At 28.0% G+C, this 23,722-nt stretch overlaps 2 protein-coding genes and 3 non-coding genes across 5 annotated transcripts; 2 read left to right on the top strand and 3 right to left on the bottom strand.

The window, feature by feature from the left end:
• Positions 1-3,965: 3,965 nt before the first annotated feature.
• Trnaq-uug lies at positions 3,966-4,037 on the bottom strand. Its single transcript has one exon. It is a non-coding gene; the product is annotated as a tRNA-Gln (tRNA).
• Positions 4,038-5,429: 1,392 nt separating this feature from the next.
• LOC111039478 lies at positions 5,430-8,461 on the top strand. The gene is made up of 2 exons (XM_022323020.1): positions 5,430-5,770; positions 7,486-8,461. The coding sequence occupies exons 1-2, from the start codon at positions 5,596-5,598 to the stop codon at positions 8,337-8,339; spliced, it is 1,029 nt and encodes a 342-aa protein (XP_022178712.1). The 5' UTR covers positions 5,430-5,595; the 3' UTR covers positions 8,340-8,461.
• Positions 5,939-9,059, bottom strand: LOC111039477 (protein ALP1-like). The gene is made up of 2 exons (XM_022323019.1): positions 8,608-9,059; positions 5,939-6,952 (listed from the first exon to the last, which is right to left on the bottom strand). Exons 1-2 carry the CDS (start codon positions 8,904-8,906, stop codon positions 6,064-6,066), a joined length of 1,188 nt encoding a protein of 395 aa, XP_022178711.1. The 5' UTR covers positions 8,907-9,059; the 3' UTR covers positions 5,939-6,063.
• A 2,402-nt stretch (positions 9,060-11,461) lies between these two features.
• On the top strand, positions 11,462-11,533 carry Trnaq-uug. The gene has a single exon. It is a non-coding gene; the product is annotated as a tRNA-Gln (tRNA).
• A 2,912-nt stretch (positions 11,534-14,445) lies between these two features.
• On the bottom strand, positions 14,446-14,517 carry Trnaq-uug. The gene has a single exon. It is a non-coding gene; the product is annotated as a tRNA-Gln (tRNA).
• Between the last annotated feature and the right edge of the window lie 9,205 nt (positions 14,518-23,722).

Raw genomic sequence — 23,722 nt, forward strand, 5'->3', positions numbered from 1 at the left:
ATACAATGATATTATATCATTAAATAAAAATTTAATACCATCCATTATACAGTGACTCACTTGTAACCTACTGTACAGCAGAGCATATTTTTTTAACTTACATCCCAAAGCCATTATTAATATATATTTTGTTACAAGATTCAGGTGATTATTATAGTACGTTCAATAAGTTTCACTCATTATCTTTTGTCTTTTGTTAAAAAATTCATACCTTACTAGATAATACGCTTAGATCATTATTTTTTTTACTTGCTGTTGGTTTTCATGACATATTTTATTAAGAGTCTATCTATAAATTAATTAAGATTTAATAAACGTTTTCATGATTATATTATTCAGACAACCTTGTTTTTTTGTAATGTATGTAGTTATACAAATCAAAAAATATTTCATTTCTTAATATGAATACGTATGTCGTAGTATGATGGTATTTTTTTTATCATAAAACATGTTCATAAACATGTTTGAAGTCAAATATAATTGGAAGATTGTCAAAATGTCATCAAGATATTAGATATTGTAAGTTAATAAAATGTTTAGTTTTTATTAATATAGATCTTTTTATTTAATATAGATTTTTTTTATCAAGTTTATATTTTTTATTCAATAAAGATTTTTTATTTAATACAGATTTTTTATTGATTTTTTCAAATATAAATCTTTTTATCAAGTATATATTTTTTTATTTTATACAGATTTTTAATTGAATACAGAATTTTTTGAATATAAATTGTTTTATCAAATTTAGATTTTTTTTATTAAATATAAATTTTTTTATGATTTTAATTTAACTAAGAATTTTTATATAATAAACACATTTTATCAAACACTTTTTTATTAATATTTTTAAAGTAACTTACCAAAAATATTTTTTATCAAATAAAGATTTTTTTAATATTTTAGATTTTTATCACAGTTTTTTATTGATTTTTTTAATGAATAGAATTTTTTTAATAATTTAATTCAATTAAGATTTTTTGTAAAAAATATAAATTGAATACAAATCTGTTTGATGAAAAATTCACAATTTATAAGATCTATAGTTTAAAAATTTATATTTAATTAAAATATAAATAAAAAATGTTTGATATAACATATATTTAATGAAAAATCTTTATAACATTGAAATCTTAAAAACTTCTGTTTCGTGAAAATTCAATAAAAATCTGTATATTGGATAAATTAATAAAAAAATCGAATTTTGATAAAAAAAATACGTCCATTAAATATTTTACCAACCATGATTTTTATTACTATTTTTACAAATAGACTATTTTTATTTATTTTAAATAAAACCGATTTTTATTGAATTAAAATCTAAAAAAAATTCTGTTCAACAAAAAATCAATAAAAAAACTTATTACAAAATGTAAAATCATTAAAAAAGATTTATTTTTGATAAAAAATTCGTTATTTATAAAAAAAATGGAAATTGAATTAAAATCTATTTGATAAAAAAGTCATAATTTAAAAAATCTATAGTTGATATTATACTAATAACAAATTTGTTTGAAGAAATCAATAAAAAATCTGTATTAAATAAAAAAATCTATATTAAATAAAAAATCTATATTTGATAAAACTATTTAAAAAACTAAAAAAATTGGTAACTGAAAACAGATCAAAACAAGTTTTATCTTATAGTAAATGATAACATGTTTTATTTACATGTAAGGAAAAGGCTATTTCTTTGTAATAAAATTAATTTTAAAAAGTTCAAACTAAGGTATAAAAAGTTATTTAAATTTTTATATCATCATATCAACATGAAAAATATATATACAATTTTAATAATTTAATCTAATTGAAAAATCGTATTAACAAGGCGTATAATTAAAAATTACCTATTTTAAAAACTATTTGGATTTATAATATAAATTATAAAATATATAGTTTTAGAAAATAAGTTATAATATACAAATCGATAGCCGAGAAAACACAAGGTAATTACATGCTAAAAATTGGCGTAGAAACGATTTAGAATTTCCAAGTAATTCTCAAAGTGGGGTGGGGCTGGCGTCATGTGCAAATTTCGGAAATGCGTATAACAGACGAAATATTGGTTTGCAAATTTCGAAAACTACCTTGCAAATTTTTGTTAATTGACTGCTAAATGTTAAGTTGAAAAAATTTTAAAATGTTTATTGTGTGGGGCTGGGGACATGTACGTGAAACGTGAACACAAAATAACTAAAAAAAAATTGTGCGTATATTTTTTTAGATTTTTTTGATTACAGAATAACCTACTTACGTGGAACATTGTTTAAATGTTTAACCCTTAGCTATAAAAGTTGAAAATTTTCAATTTTAGATGTTAATTTTGTAAAACAAAGTTTTTTGAAGGTCATGCGAATTCTCAAAATGAGCTTGCGAATTCGTGCGAATTACGTGCTAAATATTTGCATAGTTTGTTAATAGATTTTCGGGGGAGGGGGGGGGGGGGGGGCTAGCAAAACGTACGTCTGTTGGTCGATCAACATACCTTTTACTTTTTAGCACAGATTATATTTGGAAATCAGAAAACACGTTTTACTTAATCTACAAGGTTTGGATAGTCATCCGCCACTTAGACGATGATGTATGGAAATGTTTGTCGATCACGCCGCACGATTTTACATCTTTCAGCAACCGGTACACACATATTATACTGGGTCGTTGGCGAGAACGTTTAGTGTGGCTTACGACTACATAGTATATATCTAATGATAGTTTTCGTGGAGACGACCATTTACGTTAGCGTTATCTTGGCATTCAGAGATTATAAACCTGTCAAAAACTACTTTGGTACAATTGGGTATTACCGGCCCAACGTCCTGAATCATCTCTATTTCATTGTATCTGACGAAGTGACAAAACATACAACGCACACTATTTTATGTTTTAATTCGTCGAGGTATTATTCCCAGTCATGTTTTCAATATTATTCGTTATGTTAGATATCATTCTCGTTACACTGTGTTTTGATGTGTACTGTCAAATGAAAATCATTTATTATACGTTCGAATCGGTCGGACACAAACAGCTTCGTGATACTCATTTTCCGATTGTGGAGTATACGACTTTAAGCCAAGCCTGTTCAAGTTAACGATATTTTCTAACTCAGTTAAGTTAAGTTAAATTAAAATCTAAAGAAAGTTAATAATTAAAAGTAAATACAAAATTTTCTATTAATTAAATTTAGTTAAATGTTAACCAAACATTAATGTCAACTTTTTAATTCAAGTTAAGTTGATTAAAAAAAATTTTAAAAATAAGTAAAATTAAGAAAATATCTAGTGAAGTAGGTAGTGTATCAGTTTGTATGACGACAAGCGTACTACGGTCATAATACAAGTAATTATCATAGGTTTTAAAATATGTTGTACGAAAATATGAAATTATAATAATTGAAATTGAAATCAACTTAACTCGTTTAAATGTAAAATTTACTCTGTTGATTAAGAGTTATTTTTTGTACTCCTTTAGTTAATAAAAATCATAATAAATTAACTTATTAAGTTAAACTTATCAACAAGTTAATGCCCAGCCTTGCAGTTTAAGCCTTTAAGGTACATTCAATAGAGTACAACTGTGTACGTGTTGTATACAAAAATTTAAGAATTTAAACATACCTGAGTTGTGTCAAACTGTTAGAAATTTGAAAAATAGAACCGAAGTTTAAAAGATTATACCACCCAATGAACATTATTTAGTATATGACGAATTAAAAAAATATTAATGGAATATCAATCAGTAATGCAGTAAAAGTTAATTTAATTTTTTTATTGAACTATCATTAAATATTATTACATAGTTATTAATTAATAATTTTTAACTGAAAGAAGAACCTTAATTAACTAAATATGCATGCAACTCGTCATTACCTATTTATGTTAACATATCAAAGATAATACGAATAAAGTCTAACAATTATAAAATGTATATTATTATAAAATATTCATGCAATATTAGTGTACAAAAATCATAGGTCCCACCGAGATTTGAACTCGGATCGCTGGATTCAAAGTCCAGAGTGCTGACCATTACACCATGGGGCCGCGATGAATGTTTTTTGGAAAACATAATTATTTGTTTCAATATAAAAAGATAGGTCCAATTTAAAAAGTTTGGTTACAGTTAACCTGTACAGCTGTACTTATTATATATATATATATTTTTTATTGGTCATGAAATTTACAAATTACTAAGGCCATTAGCGTTAAATGAATTTATATACTAAGAAAAAAAAAACAAAAATTAAAACAAAAAGCAAATTAAAACAAATTAATTAATTATATACAAATAAATATGTAGTTTATTAACAATTAGTGTCTTATAAATAGGTACGTGGCAATATTGTTGTTGTTAACTTACTTATTATATTATACCTACTTGCTTCAACGAAATTAAATCTTTTAGAACTATTGGTTACAACAGTGGTACCTTTTTTAACAGTACGCTAGAACCTTATATTAGTGGTTTTTAACATTATTTTAAACGCGACCATCCATTCATTTTTTATCAAAGTTTAATTTAATGGCTGACAAAATATTTGAAGTGTAAAAGACTTTGATTAATTTATAGTTAAAAACTCAATTGATTTTGAACTTGAACCTTATTGTTTTTTGAAATGTTTTATCGAATAAATTAAAATATATAAAAATAGATAGATAAAATTTTAAAAATATTTAATATACAATTTTCTGTTATTCTCATATTAATGGGAACTTGAGCTTGAACTTCTGGTTTTATAGATTCCATATACGGTTTTGATTAGAGACTGATATTCATAAGTTTAATTCCAAATTTACTGAATGTACAGTTATACATAAACCAAAGTAAACCTAAGTACTGGTGTATATTCACAGTCAAAAATATAATTTATAATTGTAATTTATTTTGTCAATTTTTTCATATATATTATTTTTTTAGTATATTATTGATCTTACTTTTATTTTAATTTGAATAATTGTTGATATTTTTTAGACAATCATTCTTACATAATTGACAAGCGAGTTCGATTTTTTGTGAATGAATCTCTTTTCATAAAACCTTTTCAATTTAAGCTTCAATTAATTCTTTCATCAACAAAATGTGTTAACGCATGATGCTTTTACACATTTTCATGATTTCATGTGAATGTACCAAAAGCTTATTCATTAACTTACCAATGTTTTTTTTAAAAATTTTTTCATCCGTAAACCGAAAACCCCAAGTACTAGGGGCGTTACCATTTTTTTGTGATTTCTCCAGCCCCCCCCCCTCCCCCAACGACAAAAATACTATTTAGAGCTGTTTCACACGAGACACTTTGTGGCCAGCGACTAGTGTCTGAAAAGAATCGGGCGATTTAAAATATATTGATATTTATAGAAGCGTTCACACGAGACACAGATAAGGAATCAGTGTCCCGCAGGCGTTTCGAAGTGTCTCTTCCCTTCTAGTAGCCGGACACTGTGTTTGTGTCTGAGCCACCGATAATCTACACATTGTTATGAATATGTTCAGACGAGACACACGAGACCGCCAATTTATACCGATTTTAAACAATAATTAATAAATAATTTATTGAGGCAGTAATTATTTTATTACATATTTTGAAATTGATCAATAATTATGATCCTTGATACGGACAAATTCATAGTTGAGAATGAAAAACGGAAAGAGTTGTGGGATATTGCAAGCACTAATTATGCTAATAAGATCATAAAACGAAATTCATGGATAGACGTGTGCCGAATATTTTGCGAGAAATATGACGAAATGCCAACAATTGAACAAAATGAAATGAGTAAGTTACTTATTACATAATATAAAACAACAAATTTATGTATTAAGAAGTATTAGTATATTATTAAACATTATAATATTACAAAAATATTATATACCTATAATAATATACATTTATATGAAAAAAAAGGTATTTAGGTATATTTTTATATATAAATATTTTTTTTTTTTCATCATAGTATATTATTAGGTATTATTTATTATTATTAGTATTTAAGTATTACAGAAACTACATACATAAAATTAAAGTACGTCATAGTTAATTTCAATTGAAACTATATATATGAATTATTTTTAAATACTATCTAATTGCCATGGTACTTGTCCTACATCCATAAAATAATCAGCAAAATGGTCACGAATACTAGTTGGTGTTTTTCCAGCTGTGTTATCTAATATTTCATTCATACTTGTGAATCCTTGGTATGATAATGTATCTTCGAATGTTAATGTATTTTCATCTCGTATACGAACAAAATTATGAAGTATCACGCAAGCTTTAATTATGTCTTCAGCAAAGTCTTCTGATACGTTTAAAGGCCTGTGAAATATTCTCCATTTGTTGGAGAGAATTCCAAACGAACATTCAATTAAGCGACGTGCCCGAGACAAGCGGTAATTAAATACCCTTTTCTTTATTGTTAAATTTTTCCCTGCATATGGGCGCATAATATGTTGAGATAATCCAAAAGCCTCATCCCCAACAATGACATATGGCAGCTTTGGTCCACTAGTACCTGGTAGTATAGAATTATCTGGTATATTCAATTCATTTTTTATCAGCTTTTTAAAAAAATTGGAATTTTTAAATATGGAAGAATCACTGTTTTTTCCATAATCACCGATATCAACTGCTGTAAAGCAATAATTGGAATCACAGACAGCTAATAATACCATTGAAAAAAAATGCTTATAGTTGTAGTATTGGGATCCACTATGAGCTGGTTTAACAATTCGGATGTGTTTCCCGTCAATTGCGCCAAGACAATTCGGAAAATTAGTCACATTCATAAAGTGTTCAGAAATGTCTAACCATTTGTCATTGGTTGGTTCAGCCATATATATGTCTTTGAGATTATTCCAAATTGCTTCACACGCTTCCTGAATTATTCCACTTAAAGTTGAAATTCCAATTCTATAATTGTAGTGTAATTCAGTAAGTGTACATCCGGTGGCAAGATATCTAATAAGAAAAAATATAGTATGAAATTATACAATAATCATTAAAAAAATAATAATTATATTTAATAGCTACTTGAGAACTTATATATAGTATTTAAATCATAGTGTAAATTTAAACAAATGGTAAAAATGTAAAGCTTCTTCAACTGTTACTTTTTTAATAATAACAAAAATCAAAATTCGTTTGATAGTAAATCGTTATTTAACGGAATATCATGCAAATTTAAAATTCAAATGTTCATACATTTTTTTTCTAAATTGAAGCTCAAGTTTTTTTTATAGTTAATTGAAAAACAACTTATGAATAACTTTGTGTTGAAGTTTTTTACCTTATGTACAAAAACCAAAAATTTAATGAATTATCAATTATAAAATTGTTTGTGAATTAACGATTTTGAAATATTTCGTTAAAATTTTAACTTAAGCTCTTAGAAAAAAAAATTTAACCAACATAAAAAACACTCGTCATTGTAAAATCTAAAATTTTACTATTAACCATAAATATTAGATTTATTATTATTTTGTTAATTACAGTAAAGGAAGTACAAAGAAAATGGAAAAGTCTTAGGAATTGTTTTGCACGCGAGCAATCTCGAAGAAAAAATATTAAGTCTGGCTCAGGTCAATCATCTTGGAAAACGTACGTATTTTATAATCAGTTATCATTTCTTGGATCAAGTGCAACAAATAGACCAACTACATCTAATGTCACTCCTACACATGATGATGATGATGATGATGATGATAATGATGAATTGGGCACAGAACAAAATACTCAAGATAGTGAACATTTTTTTGAGTCGACAGAAGAATCTCAAACTCGCAGAAATCAGAGACAAAAAAAAAAATCAAAATCAAACCATAATGAATCTGAAGAAAATTTGTTTGGAACTATAGCCAGAAGTTTAGAATTTAGAAACCAAATGGAAAAAGAAGCAATGGAGGATCAAGATCGACTATTTTTGTTATCTTTAGTGGGTGATTTAAAAAAAGTCCCCCCTCATTTGAAAATGCAAGTGAAATCAAATATAATAAATGTTATCAGTCATAGCCTCGCACTCCAACCACAAAGAATTGATTTTGATCCACGTTGTCAGTTAAATCCTCCAAATAGTTATCAAACATTACCTTTTACTCAACACCCATTTGGACTCCAACAAGCTGCTACATCTCAACAACCACTTTCAACATTTACACAAGCCTTTCCGAATCACTATACTAAACGTATGTCTGATGTTCAATACAATAATCAAAATATTAACTACGCAATGGATACTTCATCTACATCTACCAACAGTAATAATTCCTCGTTAGACGTAGAAAGTAGTCCACCAATTAATTCAAACTTGGTTAGTTACATAAATGATTATACATCCTCAGACAACTAACAAGTGCGTAATAAGTATTTTTGATCAGTTTAAACGAGTTGTTTTAAATCTACGTTTTATTTTAAATATTATTACTTAGTAAGTGATGTAAAAGTATACACACATTTTTTTATAAGAACGGTTAAAATACTATTTTTTATTTTATAATCTCATGTTGTTTAAAATTATAATTAGTTTTATTTATTTTCATGAGCTCATGTATTAATTAGATAAAAACTAAAATTAATAAAGTATTTGATAAAAATAAAATTGTTGAAAATGTCCTTACCTCAATGTGACAGCTAATCTTTCTTTCGTAGAAATTGGCCTTCTCATATTTGTTGTTTCCTTTTTAACACTCCTTTTAATTAAATCATGCAATTCAAAAAAGGACTTGGAGGACATGCGAAAATAATTGAAAAATTTTTGTTCACTTTTAAGTAAATCAGTAAACAAGCATGTAAAATGTCCTTTTTCATTTCTGGATTGAACAATAGGATGTACCCAATAAATCCTTTCAGTCCTTTTAGCTGGTTTATTTTTTTTTTTAATAAGAGAATACAACAGTATTGCCTCCTCCACCTTCATGATTACGACTAGTCGGGAGTACGATTAATATGCACGTACAATACATAATTAACAGACACTAGTGTACGGCAAGTGTCTCGTGTGAATCAATGAGACACTTTTGTAAACAGTAGCACGATTCTTGTGGTCGGCCACAAAGTGTCTCGTGTGAAAAAGCTCTTATTGCATAATGGTGATGCTCCTACAGATAGTACCTATATTACAATAATTTTTATAATTAATATCAGAAGAGGTAATTAAAAAGCTACTCAGTTACACCACGAGTAGCTTATATGCTATAATAATATGTAATGTAATATACTATAATATAGGTACCTACATAACTGTTCATCGATAACGTGTGTATCAGACATTAGTCTGATTACTATTGATAGGTATGTTAGCTTCTATAGTACTACAAGTAGCTTATATTGATCATTCAATATTTAACTGATCACACAAGTTGTGTAACATTATAAGAATTAAATTAAATTGATGGTATAAGTATAGGTACATAGCAATTTTTTTTTACATAAACTGTATATTATAATCTACAATTAATAAGTTATACTAACGTATATTGTTGAACGTAAACACAATTATGCAGTATAATTGAAATTAATTTACTCAAATATACGTAATAATAATAAATAAAAAGCAATATATCAAACTGACCATTAATGCTAAATACTAAGATATTATACTGGATTTTATAATAATTAATATACACTACATTTAATAAGTAACATTCAATTGTATAATAATATAAAACTTATGGAATGATATATAATTATATTTATCTATGTCTTAATTGCATAGCTATATATACACACACACACATATGTATCTATCTATAATATATACTAAATAAATAAAATATATTTAAAATACTAATTTATTATAGGTATATTATTATTGTTAATACATACCTACATTTATGGATAATTCAAATTTATAATGATTTTGTTTTCTTAACGGAATTATTATTATATAATAATAAATACATAGTATATAAACAATAAATAAACAACTAATACTGTAGAAACCGAATGAATTATATTGTATATCTTATTTATTACCTAACATAATATTGTATTTCAAATTACAATCAATGCGTCTTATTAAAATAATTTTATAACTAAATCAAAAAAAAATAATTCTATAATTCTAAAAAAAAAAATCAAATAAAAAAAGGTTGTTTCATAATTTTAAAATTAAGTTTACATTGTTTTAAAAATCTGTCATATCGTATCATCAGTTGCTATAAATTTACCTTCGAGAAAAGTTTCCCACAGTCATAAGGTAGGTACAAATAAAAGATTTTTCCAATATGACCAAATGAAACGGTCATCATATCCGTATTGTAGTCATCATAGAAACGTCATAATAATCAATACAAATTATAGTACATACAATATCATAGGAGGGAACTTAAATCTAAATTCATTAGTCATCACACCATTTACACCCAATATGTCACTAAAACCGGTGTTATTTTTACTGTACATATAAATTATAAATGTATATAGTTTATATTTTTCGTAAATTAGTTCGTATGTTTGAGGAGGAAGGCTGGAGAAATGGCGAAAAATGGTAACGCCCCTAGTACTTGGGGTTTTCGGTTTACGCTTTCAAAATAGGTCACACAAATTCACGCCAATTGCACGCTTAATATTGGCGTTAAAAAAAAGAACTTAAAGTTCAAAATTCCGATGAGGGGAGCTGTAGAAACGTTTCTATACAGCCCCCCCCCCTCTGGTTTTAATTTTTATACTTGGCCTGGTAGTTGGTACCAAGCAAATTTCAAAACTAGTCACGCCAAATCACGCTAACTGCACACTAAATATATAGCCAAAAAAATTGTTAAAATTCGAAATTGGTGGGAGGGGGGCTGGAGAAACGTACATAGAAAAACGGAGATTTTTAAACATAACCAGTTTACCGAAAAATCGATTTGGTTTATTTGGTGTAACTTAAAAACTAATAACCGTAGATATTTTTAACTTTCACCAAATATGATGATTAACCATACATGATAAGATTTTGTTCTTAGCTATTTATAGACATGAGTTAATATTTTTGATTTTGCTAACAATTTTCATTATTGGGATTTGAAAACACATAAAAATGTTCGACAAATTTAGTCCCCCCTCAACATTTTACATTTTTTTTTAGGCCTAAATAAGTGTACTTGTGTCTTGTATGCACTGTGCATACAAACAATGGTACTACCTAACCAGTACCTATAACTATTATAAAGCCGCCGGAATCACAGCTAAATCGTGTGCGTCTCGTATCATGGTGCGAGGATGTGGTAACGGTGGTTGCAACTAGTAAGTGGTAACCATATTGGTTTAAACGTTTAGCTGTAGTCAATTCTTGATATATACTCGGTTGCAGCTCGGTTGCTAAATATAATGTACTAATAAAGTAATGTCGAATTACAATACGGTTCTATCGACACGACACGACACACGCCGTAGCTGTGAAACGTCGAGTTAACATTTTAAGTTAAACCTACCTTTTCGTATGACAAGTATAATAAATAATAACGTTTTGTAATCATCAATCACCGAGGTCCCATGGTGTAACGGTTAGCACTCTGGACTTTGAATCCAGCGATCCGAGTTCAAATCTCGGTGGGACCTATGATTTTTGTTAACTTTAAAAATGTATTCATATAGTTTTGTGAACTCAATGAAAATTAAAAATAAAATAAGAGCACATGATTATTTTTAGATTTTCTTATTTACGTATATAATCGTAGATTATGTTTAGCCATACGCACACACTTTGTAGAACTTTTCCCCACTAGTTAAAACAGCATACGAAGGACCTTTGGGACTAATCTATTTGTTAAACGTTTTAAATCATTTTTTGTGCAATTTTAATATCATTAAAACCATAGTAAATTCTAAAAATATTTTTAATAAATTATAATTTTCATCGTATCACCAGTCAAAAGGTATTCATTACACTGCAAGGCATAGATTAAACTTGCCATACTATATATTTGAATGTAGGTACATAATGATTTTAATGTACTATGTTCATTGTAACTATAGTTATTAATCAATATTAGATAGTATTATGATTGTATCTGTAATCAATAGTAGGTACCTATAAATTAAAAATACGACCGATTATTCTATTTTATTAATTTGTATGTAGACTAGAACTATAATAACTATCATCGGTGAGTAATGAGTATCTTGTATTATACTATTGTCCTCAGGGCCTCAGCAGCCTTTATAATATTATTATCTCCTCTTTATTGAGCGCAAATTAGACCTGAATATTTGTCGCCAAGCGGTACTATGGTGTACTTACTTATACATCAAATGTCCAAATTATGAGCAATTCACCGCGAATACTGTTTATAAGCGAGTGTAACTATTTTATAATTCATTTTCATATTTTTGTAAATTTTCCGTCTGTATAATGTCGCCATGTAGATATTAAATGTTCCCAACTTCCCGTTGTAAATGTAACTCTACCCGTTATAATTCTTTATATAATAAACAAATAAATAAAAACTGCAATATATTGTGGCTTGGTGAATGGTGAGGCGCAATCGTGCGCTCAATCTATGAAAACGCTCTAAGTGTACACCGTACGTACCGACCGACGTTGCTAGCTCCAGGGTGGGTGACCACTCGGGTTTTAGCAACACATGCATATCCCTTGCCACACGTACACAAACACGTGTTACAATTCTACCAACATACAAACCTACTAAACCTATACAAAAAACTCCCCACACCCAATGGCCTATGCTAATAAAAAAAAATAATATTATAATAATATAATATCATGCTTGTGCATAGTGCCGTATTTAAGGGGGGGGGNCCCCCAGAAAAAAATTTTAAAAGTCATAAATAACTTGGTACGTAGGTACCAAGAAAGAGAATATTAATTTTATATTATGGATTTTTAATGTTTCTATTATAAAAAAAAAATATACAATATTTGTATAAACTATAAATAACTTGGGTTTACTTTTGGTTATTTTTGTAGCGTCGTCGCGGTCCGACGACGACAAGTACGACGATAACGACGTAACATAATATATGATTATATAGTAGATAATCATTAATTATAATAGTAGTGAAATAAACATAATATAATTATTACATCATAACTCGTATGTGTTTTTTTTATATTATAAACTTATGGGTACTTAATATTTAGACCCCCCCCCCCCAACAATACATTTGAAAATACGCCACTGCTTGTGCATATAGTGATAATATAATAATATAATATAAATAATATCCAATAAAATATTATTTACCTATTTATGTTTAGTGTTTAATTATAATAAATGTATGGTGATCGAGTAGATAACCTTAAAGTTATAATAGTTAGTATAAAAGCTAATTATTATATTATTATCATTATCGTTCAGTTCAAATAGTCAAATAATCGAATTTATTATTGCATTTATATAACATAATATATTATATTGATTTTCACAAGTGTGTATACGGTGAATTATAAATTGCGTGTTTTATTTTTTATGAATAATTTATTATTAACTAGAATTGTCTAGTTAATAATAAATAGAATATAATTTTCTAGCCCAATTAAATTAGAGTTTTAAAAAAACACCTATTTGTTATTTTTAAATGTTTAAAAATGTCCCAAAAAGTATAAATATTATAATACAAGTATCGGTAAGAACGGTACTGTTTGACAAACAAAACAGACACTGAATCGAAATATATAAGGATTTAACATTTATCAGATAATTATTGTGTGCTAATTGTATTATAATAAAAAACTATGATACAGTTTATGCTTACGTTATCAATGATTATCAACAACTAACGAAATTATAACTGTAAATATTGTTATACCTATTTTCTCTGCAATTATTTACAAATTGTATTGCTATTATATGTTACATTATTATATTTTATATATTGGCACCATAACACATATTGCTTAAAAATTAAAACCATTGGTTTCCAAAATTATTTTGACAGAAACGTTTTTTGGCGGAAATGGTTAACTCCCTGCGGGAGTGTGGGCGACGGCCGTGTGCGAACGAGTATAATAATATCTTGGTCAAAAATCTTATACTTATTTATCATTATTACAATTTATGATTAATTACCAAAAGTTAAATGTTAAGTTTAAAGTGTTATGAAATTATTGCCTTTGTAATTTTATATATTTAATTACATAGCAATTATCTATCTTATATACATCATAATCTCTACAATCTACATCGTGATCGAGAATTAAATATATAGATAGTTGTTTATCTAACGACTAACACTTATTAAGTTATAACCTCTGAGCTATTATTATGGCCAAGATTAATTGTATATGAATAGATAAAATGTTGTTGACAGTTGTTGTTATAGAAATATAGAATATAGACAACGTGTGTTTCTTTTTATGTATTTAAAAATAATAATTTAATTTGTTCAGTTTATATTATATAGTAAATATGATGGGTATATTAATTCAGATATTGAAGAGAACGTTAAAATAAATTAAAATTAAAACAAGCATTAAGAATCGTAAAGAAAAAAAATGAAAAAAAATTGTAAGGTTCCACCGAGATTTGAACTCGGATCGCTGGATTCAAAGTCCAGAGTGCTAACCATTACACCATGGAACCGCGATGTATACGTTAAGGAAACGAGCACACTTAAGCGGATATTACAGTATGATGCATTAGTAGGTGCACTGTACACATTACAGAATTAATATTGTACATTTGTACTAACAAATTACAACAGTAAACATCAAAAAGTTACATCCAATTATGATTTTGACATAATTGATTATTGCAACCAATTGAATCAACTAGTGACTAGTGGCCAATAATATCTTATTCTGTTATAGCTAATTATACGTAGTTATCGTATAGGACGGTCGGATTTCAAATGTTGACATCGACATCGGCATCTATTCAGTATCCAGTATAATAATTTTATTTTGTTTACTTACGGTGTATTAGCTTCAATACGTACCTATTGAATTTTCGGGTAACTACCTATAGCCAATTCAAACAAAAAAATAACAGGTACGGCCATACTGGTAATTGACCAAATAGAAGCATGTAGGTATGTTAAATTACAATTATATTATTTTAAAACAAAATCGGGTGTTGTTTTAACCCCAAGAAGAGTTCAGGTACATTAATATCAAAGTATGAACAATATGATAATGTCAAGTAAAAGCAGCAATAGAAAGCGAAAATCGACATGCATGAAAACATAAGTAATTAATAAAACTGCAAAATTTCTATGTGAGGGCCCATCAATTGTATTTTAAATGTCAATATTAAAAAGTTATTTCACACTATTGTAAGTACCTAGATAAACTTATCTTTTTATATCTGAATATCTGATTATTTCACTGGATAAAATACCGAACCGAAACTAATAGACATTTCAGAGACAATAACCAGTTAGCCGTTAGGTACCTTCCTACCGGGCTGGGTAGGTTATATAGGTACCTAGTTATAATTGGCATTTTTGATTGTTGCACCCAATGAAAATAAATAGGAATGTATCAAATGTCTACGCTAAATATTACTATGTTTACACAGATTACAGATATGTTTTTACGTCAACACTGACGTGGTTGACCAACATTTTTTTTAAATATTTCTACAACAATATTATTATACTATATATTTCTAATAGAACAATACAACAGGACTGCAGGAACAGGTTTTTTACAGGTCGATTCGTAATGTTTTCTAATGGAATAATTAAAAAAAACCACTAAAAAGCGAACTTATTTGGATATTACCCCAGAGCCCACCGAAAAAGAAAAAAAAGAACTAAATATTAATCGTATAACTACAGCCGAATGACAAAATCAATTTTGTCAACAAAAAAAATTATATAATTAATAATGTAATTACTAATTCGAGTTTTTTTTTAACTTCAGAGAAGGTTTGGGCCAGATTGTCAAGGGCCCGTCCAGGCAAATACACATGCATAATATTCAATAAAATGATCATGGGCATTGCGGCCCCAGGCCATGCACGGTTTGCCACGTCGCTTCACGTCACGTCATCACGTAACAGCGCTGGCCCTCGTGCAATCACATCGCAGACCCTCACATCACGGATTCACCTCGGGATTCTCAAAAAAAAAAAAAATATCGGCCATCGGGCCACCGCCGCTTCTTGATTTCAAGAATGACTAGGATATTCATCGAGCAGTACCAACATCTATTATAATATGCTCGTTAATATTATAAACATACAAATAAAATAGTATTTAATACTCTTTACTGAATACCGGTAACTTACCGGTAACTTAGTGTTTCGTATACGTCGAATGTGTACATATTTTTATTTAGATATATACATCTAAGGAGTTAGAATATAATATAATATAATATTATAATGTATATACGAATAAAATACGACACTATAATATAATGTAATATGTATACGTATGTGTACGACACCCTCAGTTCTCAGTTTGTGTACACATAATGAAAAGTGCAGTTACGATCCGGAGATCCCTCTAGTGTAGCCGTGTAGGTAGGTATATATTACATATATAAATATATGCGCCTCGGCTTTATATTATCAACTTATTTTGATTTAATGTGTCGTTAAGAGTTTAATTACAAGATGGCGCGTTCTAGAATTAAGGCAGTGGTTACGTTTTATGGGTCCGCAGTGACAACAACGGTCCGACGTAGGTAATAAAAACGACGTTTTTTTCCTTCGAAAATTCCCCCTTATTTAATAAGAGTCGAATGGCTCTGTGATAGCATCTCGTGAATTATGTATGATTACTTCTCTTCTTCCATATAAAAATCGAACGATTTACGAACCCTCTTGCCCAGAGGGTCGAATACATAATATTATTATTGTGTAGTTATATATACACCAACGTTACAGTTTACAACTGGACTCGGAATTCCGACCTGTCACCAAAGTAGTGTAGGATTGATGAAATAAGATAAATAAGATGAACATGCACACACCGATTATGACTTTGTATATATTATATGCTATATAGTATATAATATTATAGTGTTCATATTTCTATACCTCAAGAAAAATATACTGCATTAATCATTATAATAGGTAATAATAATAATGCAATTAATTGTACATCCTTTAATCAAAGTGACAAAGTCTTAATTACTGATCAGGGTTATTATCGTGTACAACAATTTGCAAAATTTCATTCTGGAGTAGTTATTTATAAATAGTATTTAGTATAATATATTGTTACACTATGTTAAGTGATTAAAATTATTTCGAAATGTCGTACAATTAGCTAAAAGAACAAGGCATCTATTGTTGTCAATATACAATTCACATTCAAAGTGAATACCTTTTTTGATATATTTCAAATGTTTTTAAATGAATCAATATCCATGATAAATTAATAATTAATAGCTATATATATATATAATATATATATACATACAATAAATACATGATAGTTAATAATTTTAACATTATTTACACATCTTAAATTATTTTTTATTTATAGAAAATATTTTTTTATATTTTATGTTATTTATTTGTATAGATAAAAGATATATTAGATTATTTGGATCAAACAAATTTTCCAGAATTTTCTTATTTTAAAATAACTGGATAAAACTGCTGCATAATCTACTATGAGAACAAAATATACTAACAATTTTATAATTGTATTGACATTGTCCTAAATTTTCCATATTAGATATTTTATCCACTCACAAGCCACAGCTAGTAAACTATATAATATATTAATATTGATCCCGAGATAAAGATTTTTAAAATCTTGTTGCTATAACAGGCACCTATATATTTAGTGTTTGCAACATAATATATTATAAATAATTTTTGTTTCATGCAGTGTCAAAGTATACTATTATAACTGTATTATTGTTACAACCAACACTATACGAATAATTCATTAAATTCTAAAAGTTATAACGTTCTTTCCTTATTTATAATTATATATTAATAAACTTAGTGTATAATATCTATTTGATTATGTCGAATATTGCTGTACTTGCAGCAGTATATTATACAGAATACATCTTCCGCAGTCGATATTCGCTCACCATCATGCTCCAAATCGATTGAAAATAGTTATGCCTAGATTATGAGATTGTTACACTACAATAATCCTATATTATGATTTACACAAATAAACGTTTTGGTATGTTTCCATACCTATTTAATTGGTTGTTATTTTATATTATTATGTTATGGATTGTTATTGATAAAAGCATCAACGCGATAGTGAAAAATTATTTTATGCAGCTGGTGAACATCTTGACCATATTGCAAAGCTATACTTTCAGTTTGTTTTTGTGACTGGTGTATAAAGTATCTTTTTCATCGATATTTAAAGAAAAAACCTAAAAAAAAATGTCAGATGCCAATAAATTCCTCACAAAGTTTGACAATTTGTTGAAATTTTTAATTGTCTAGTAGTGTGTACAGAAAATGCTTACATTTATATTTAGTGAAAATTCAGACTATCTACAGTTCTTCGTTTTTGAGTTACACGGCCATAGTTTTATAACACAACCATAAATTGCATAAATAACTAAGGTGATTCGACGTATCACTGTAAATATTTTTAATAAAAATATGATGTCTTGCTGTTATCACAATCACCGATTATACATTCAGAAATATTAAATGTTTATAATTTATAGTAATTTAAATGATCGAAATACCTAAAGGGGTTTGTCTAAGAATACACACATGATGTAATATCAATATTTATAATATAGATAGTAGATACCACGTACCCTAGCTATACGCTCATTCGAATATCGGACGGTATTATAAAAAATATAATATATTATATTCTCACAAATAAATTATTAATTAACTGGTTAAAAATAACGCACGACAAGCACACAACTGTTGCAATGTTTCTTTTATAATTTATAATAATAAACTTAATATGGATTTTCAGCTTTATATAGGTCGGTCATTGTAAGACGAAGAAAGTTCTATGAAATAAAAATATATGGCAGTGCAGTAAGGCGATTCAAATCGATTGTGCTGTTGGGATAAAGTGATATCAATATATCATACATCATACGCATGCAGGACAGGTAGACTCATGTCTTCCTCTAGCAGTCACGGTAGTTAAGAAAAACAAACCCATAGAATACCGGTCACGGTGGGAAAATATTTTCCATAATTCTCTAAGCCATATTTTATAAATATTTTTATATACGATTTCGTTTGCTGGAAATAAAAAAAGAAACGAATGATATTTACTATATTTCATATATTATATCCTCGGATGTGTGTATTTGTATATGATGTATTAAGAAGCTCCCCTCGTAGAGTGTATACATATAGTATATATATACGCACGCGATGCGTATAAAAACTACAGCCATGGATGGTCGTAAAAACGGTTCAGCATTTCAAAACAATGAGTATTGTAGCACAAGACGGTTCGGGAAAACCTAATCCTTTGGAAGGTCGTAAAAATTTGAAAATGTCTTCGGATTTATAACATCACGCCACGTCGCACACATGTGTTGGCCACATAAAATTCCAAACGTTTTCTGTTATTGAATTCGAAAAAAAAATATTTATTATGATAAAATTAAATCTGAGTTGAGCCGCTTCCATGTCGGTACAATATATTATTATATAGGAATATTAATAGTAATATAAAGGTACAAAGTCTACAGGAGGATCTTTGACGAGACGAAACTATATTTTCCAGCTAGTTTTTTTACACGGAACTATGGGGGGTGAAAATAAACAATTTGAAGTCATAATACATATTTCCATCTGCCAATATACTCAACTATTTAACAACTCATTACAAGTGGATAATAAGTATATATTATATATTACAATGTATTAATCAGATGTAGGAATATAAATATATTATATATACGAAAGATACGAAAGAAATCCATAGTAGCCTCCTGAATTCCTAATAGCTCTGTTGATAAGCGATGACAGACTGTTGTTTTTGAAGGTTCACGTTCATCGAATAGTCGCAGACCACTAAGTATAATAAAAAATGTGACATTCAAATTATTTTTCAGCCTATTAATTTTTAATCCCCTTGATGATTATAAAAGATTACAAGAAAATATATAAGGGTTTGGAATTTACTAACATCAAATTACATATATAAAATATATAATACCATATAGGCTAACAGACTAAACCGTCTCCAGTTTATACTCAGAACTATTAATACCTTTTTATTGAACTACCTAAACATAATATACTACATTGTATAACTGTATAATAGGTACCAATGTAAATATGTAATATGGCTGATTATCATCTCTTCGTTTAATACTAAGAATTAAATAAAAAACCAAATAATTGTGTAAGTATAAAATATTTATTTTAGTCCATTTCGTTTACAGTTTTTACATGTTATAGATTTTTTTTTATAAAAATTGCGAACATTAAAATAACATAAAAATACAGTGGTCGCCGCTTATTATAATCACGTTTAATGTTATCAAACGTTTATTGTTATAGAAAAGAAGTACGGGCCGGATATATACTTATAAGTTATACGTGTAATTATGACGGCTATCGTAATAATCAATACGTCGCACAATATTATCAGTTTAATGTCATAAAATCATAATTTTGTAACATACAATCAATTTTGTCGTCAAATGTCTCATAATAAAGATAAAATTTGTAATGAAAATATAAATGTCCATACAGTATACACATTGATATCACATTTATATCTACCTTTCGTTCGTACAGCATTGAGATAGTACCGTCGCTGCCCGTCGACCAGTGTCGAGTTTGTATGCATCGGTACATATTATACATATATTTATTTACATTTTACTTATTTTTTTTAAATCTATACCAACATAATAAAATATAACGTAGGTTTTATTATTTTTTATAACTTTTTTAACTTTCGCTTAGTGTTATCAATCGAATTATGTTATCAGTTATGTCCCGTACCAAAGTGATTACATTAAGCGGCGACTACTGTATTAACATCTCACTATGAAACTGCACAGACTACCTACGTAAAGGTTATTATTGGAAATTAATTTATAAAATTGAACTAAGAATTTTGATTATTTTATGAAGGTATTAAAAAAGTTATTAGTTCAAACCAAATATTTTATTCGTAAATATTTATGGAAATATTATACGTACCTAATAGATCTTAGAATAATCAAAAATATTTTAAAAACCGAACGCCAATGGTTCAACCTGAAATGTCATTTAACTTTACATTATCAACTTTAATTCAAAATGTCTACTCAAATATCTCTATGCCTGCAACTGTGTGTCTAAAATTTAGTTTTGATTTGTCTTATCAGTACAATTTAGGAAAAATAACAATATAATATATTAGCTTCAGTATCCATTACGTATTACTTTATTAGTTATGACTCATCATTTACAATTGTCATTTGTACCTTTTAATTTTTATCATGACAAACCCGTAATATATTTGTTTGTTAAAGTTAAAATTCCAATATTATATTGTGTATAGAACCGCTTGATATATATTATAAATTAATAATTACTATAACTCTACAAGCACATCGAGTTAAAATGATTGCAATGACGTCGCATATTACGTTCTTTCGGTGCAGCCCATAGATATTCACCTAAATACTGGTATATCGCACCCATTGCGTTTGGCGGACATTTTTCTCTGGCTGGATATCTCTCGAGTAGTCTTCTTCGTAGTTATTTTATGTTTTTTTTTTTCATTATTATTTTTGTCCCCCGGACAGAGTTCTTTATTATTAAAGACCAAGCAAACGGTCGTTTCGATGATTTATGCGACGGCAAGAAAAAATGGAGATCGGGGAGGCATGCGGAGGCTGTTAAAAATTACTCGGGGTGCGCGCGCATTTGTGCAGTGTAAGGACGAAGAGCCCAATGCGAAGTCTTTGGGAAAACGGTTATAACTTATAAGTTATAACTCTTATGGTGGCGGCAAAGCGAGAGCGGCCCTCTCCGAACGCGTCCAGATTGCATATAAATCAAAACGGACTTTTATTATTCGGCCATGCAATTGCAGTGTGTTGGTGGAAACGAATAAACGATAATATATTATTATTATGATAATACAGTTTTAAATAAACCTATTATTACTACATAATATATTACGTTTGTCGTTGGGTGTATCAAAATGCGTACAATGTGGTGCACCATATATAGTATAATATTGAAAAGACCTAAGAATTCGTGGTATACTGTAGTACCTCTATATACAAAAAAATATATATATATATGTACAAACTTTACAAACAGCTGCATTATAATATATGGCATAGGCATACCTTACAGTAACTATACAACCCAGGATCTAGCTAGGTAGAGGTAAAACTTGATATTACATAGGTATTTATTGTACATTATAAATATAGTTTCAGAAACACCGAAATTAAGTTTAAACGATCGAGTGGGCAAACAACTTCATAGAAAATTACATTTTCACAGCAGATTTGAGTATAACAATATGCGCAGTTTGAGATGAATTATTGATAGTACATTTTCTCTGTACGTAATAAAATCGCAGGTATTATACACTCCAGACTCCCTATATAATATAATATGTATTTAGGATTAAAATGATCACTGAAGGATGTTGAGAACCAATTCTTCCTTCACTCCCCTCTTGGGGTTATCCTTGGTATAATTTGTGTACATATTCGTATGGTGATTTTTTGTGAACTATAAAATATTTCCATGGTATCTACTTATATTATTATATAATGTGGTCATATTTTAGAGACCATGTATGTTCAGTAAAATATAATAAATATTACAAAAAGGTAACTCTAAATATTATTATAGTCGTCTTGTTTATACAGATATTCATAATGTAAATGAATCATAAATATATATAACTGCTTATATTCGTATACAACATATCTATACTAAAGTGGGTGTCGACTGTAAAGTGCAATATTTTCGGGTATTCCTATATAATATTTGTGTATAAATTCAGTTAGCCAATTTAGGGAACATATTACATTTTTTAACCAGATTACGTATTGGATTAATTCAGGACTTTTTCGAAAAGAAAAAGAGTATTTCAATGCATATTTATATACCTATTAACATTCCAAATTTTAAAACCTAACCATACGTGCATGCACCTTACATGTTAATAGCAAGGTAATACTTTTAATTGATACCATCATACTTGAGTGGTTGGGCCTTGGGCAAGCCTATTATTAACAGTTATTTTGACTAGAAAAGAACAGCTATTGCTTTAAAAACCAAAATTGACTGAATGAGAGCTCTATTATATGTAATCATAAATGCATTTTCTTTATTCATATTAGAATATTTAAATTCATTCATGTTAGATGGTTCAATATAATGTTATGTTATTTTTTCAGACACCGTACACTGCACAAATTTAATGTAAAATAGAATTCGTTCAGATTATAAAATCGAATTTGATACGGATTCGGTTCTGGCTTTACAAACATATTCAAACAAAAAAAAACTTCGATTTATAAAGGGAAAAAAGTTATGTTTTGGTTTGAAGCAGAAAAAAATGTCGGTTAAATCACAGAATCTATATTTAATAGTGAAAGTGTTTTGGGTTACCTGCTGTGACCGTTTAAAGCGATGTTTAAACACCTAATAAGGAAGGGTTGACTGACAATAAGGAAATGTACATTGAGGTCTTAGGTATGCGAAAGGTAGACTAAAATTTTATTATACTTCAATACAGACTTATTTTATGGATTTACAACGTAGAATGTTATTTCTGGTCAAATAATGCTTTAAATATTGTAGTTTAATGTATTTATACATACCTACCTGTATTATGGCGTATATCGTAAAAATATCTATATGATAAAAAAAAATTCACGTGTAAGTATTTATTTATTTT

Source organism: Myzus persicae, unplaced genomic scaffold (assembly GCF_001856785.1).
Source record: "Myzus persicae strain clone G006 unplaced genomic scaffold, MPER_G0061.0, whole genome shotgun sequence".
Taxonomy (NCBI): Eukaryota; Metazoa; Arthropoda; class Insecta; order Hemiptera; family Aphididae; genus Myzus; species Myzus persicae.

What these genes read in the sequence shown, in the direction of transcription:
- LOC111039478 (XM_022323020.1), top strand. Translation starts at nt 5,596, where the DNA reads ATGATCCTTGATACGGACAAATTCATAGTTGAGAATGAAAAACGGAAA. An exon ending in AATTGAACAAAATGAAATGA is followed by an intron (nt 5,771 to 7,485) that starts GTAAGTTACTTA and finishes TGTTAATTACAG; the next exon opens with TAAAGGAAGTACAAAGAAAA.
- LOC111039477 (XM_022323019.1), bottom strand. Translation starts at nt 8,906, where the DNA reads ATGAAGGTGGAGGAGGCAATACTGTTGTATTCTCTTATTAAAAAAAAA. An exon ending in AGATTAGCTGTCACATTGAG is followed by an intron (nt 6,953 to 8,607) that starts GTAAGGACATTT and finishes TTTTCTTATTAG; the next exon opens with ATATCTTGCCACCGGATGTA.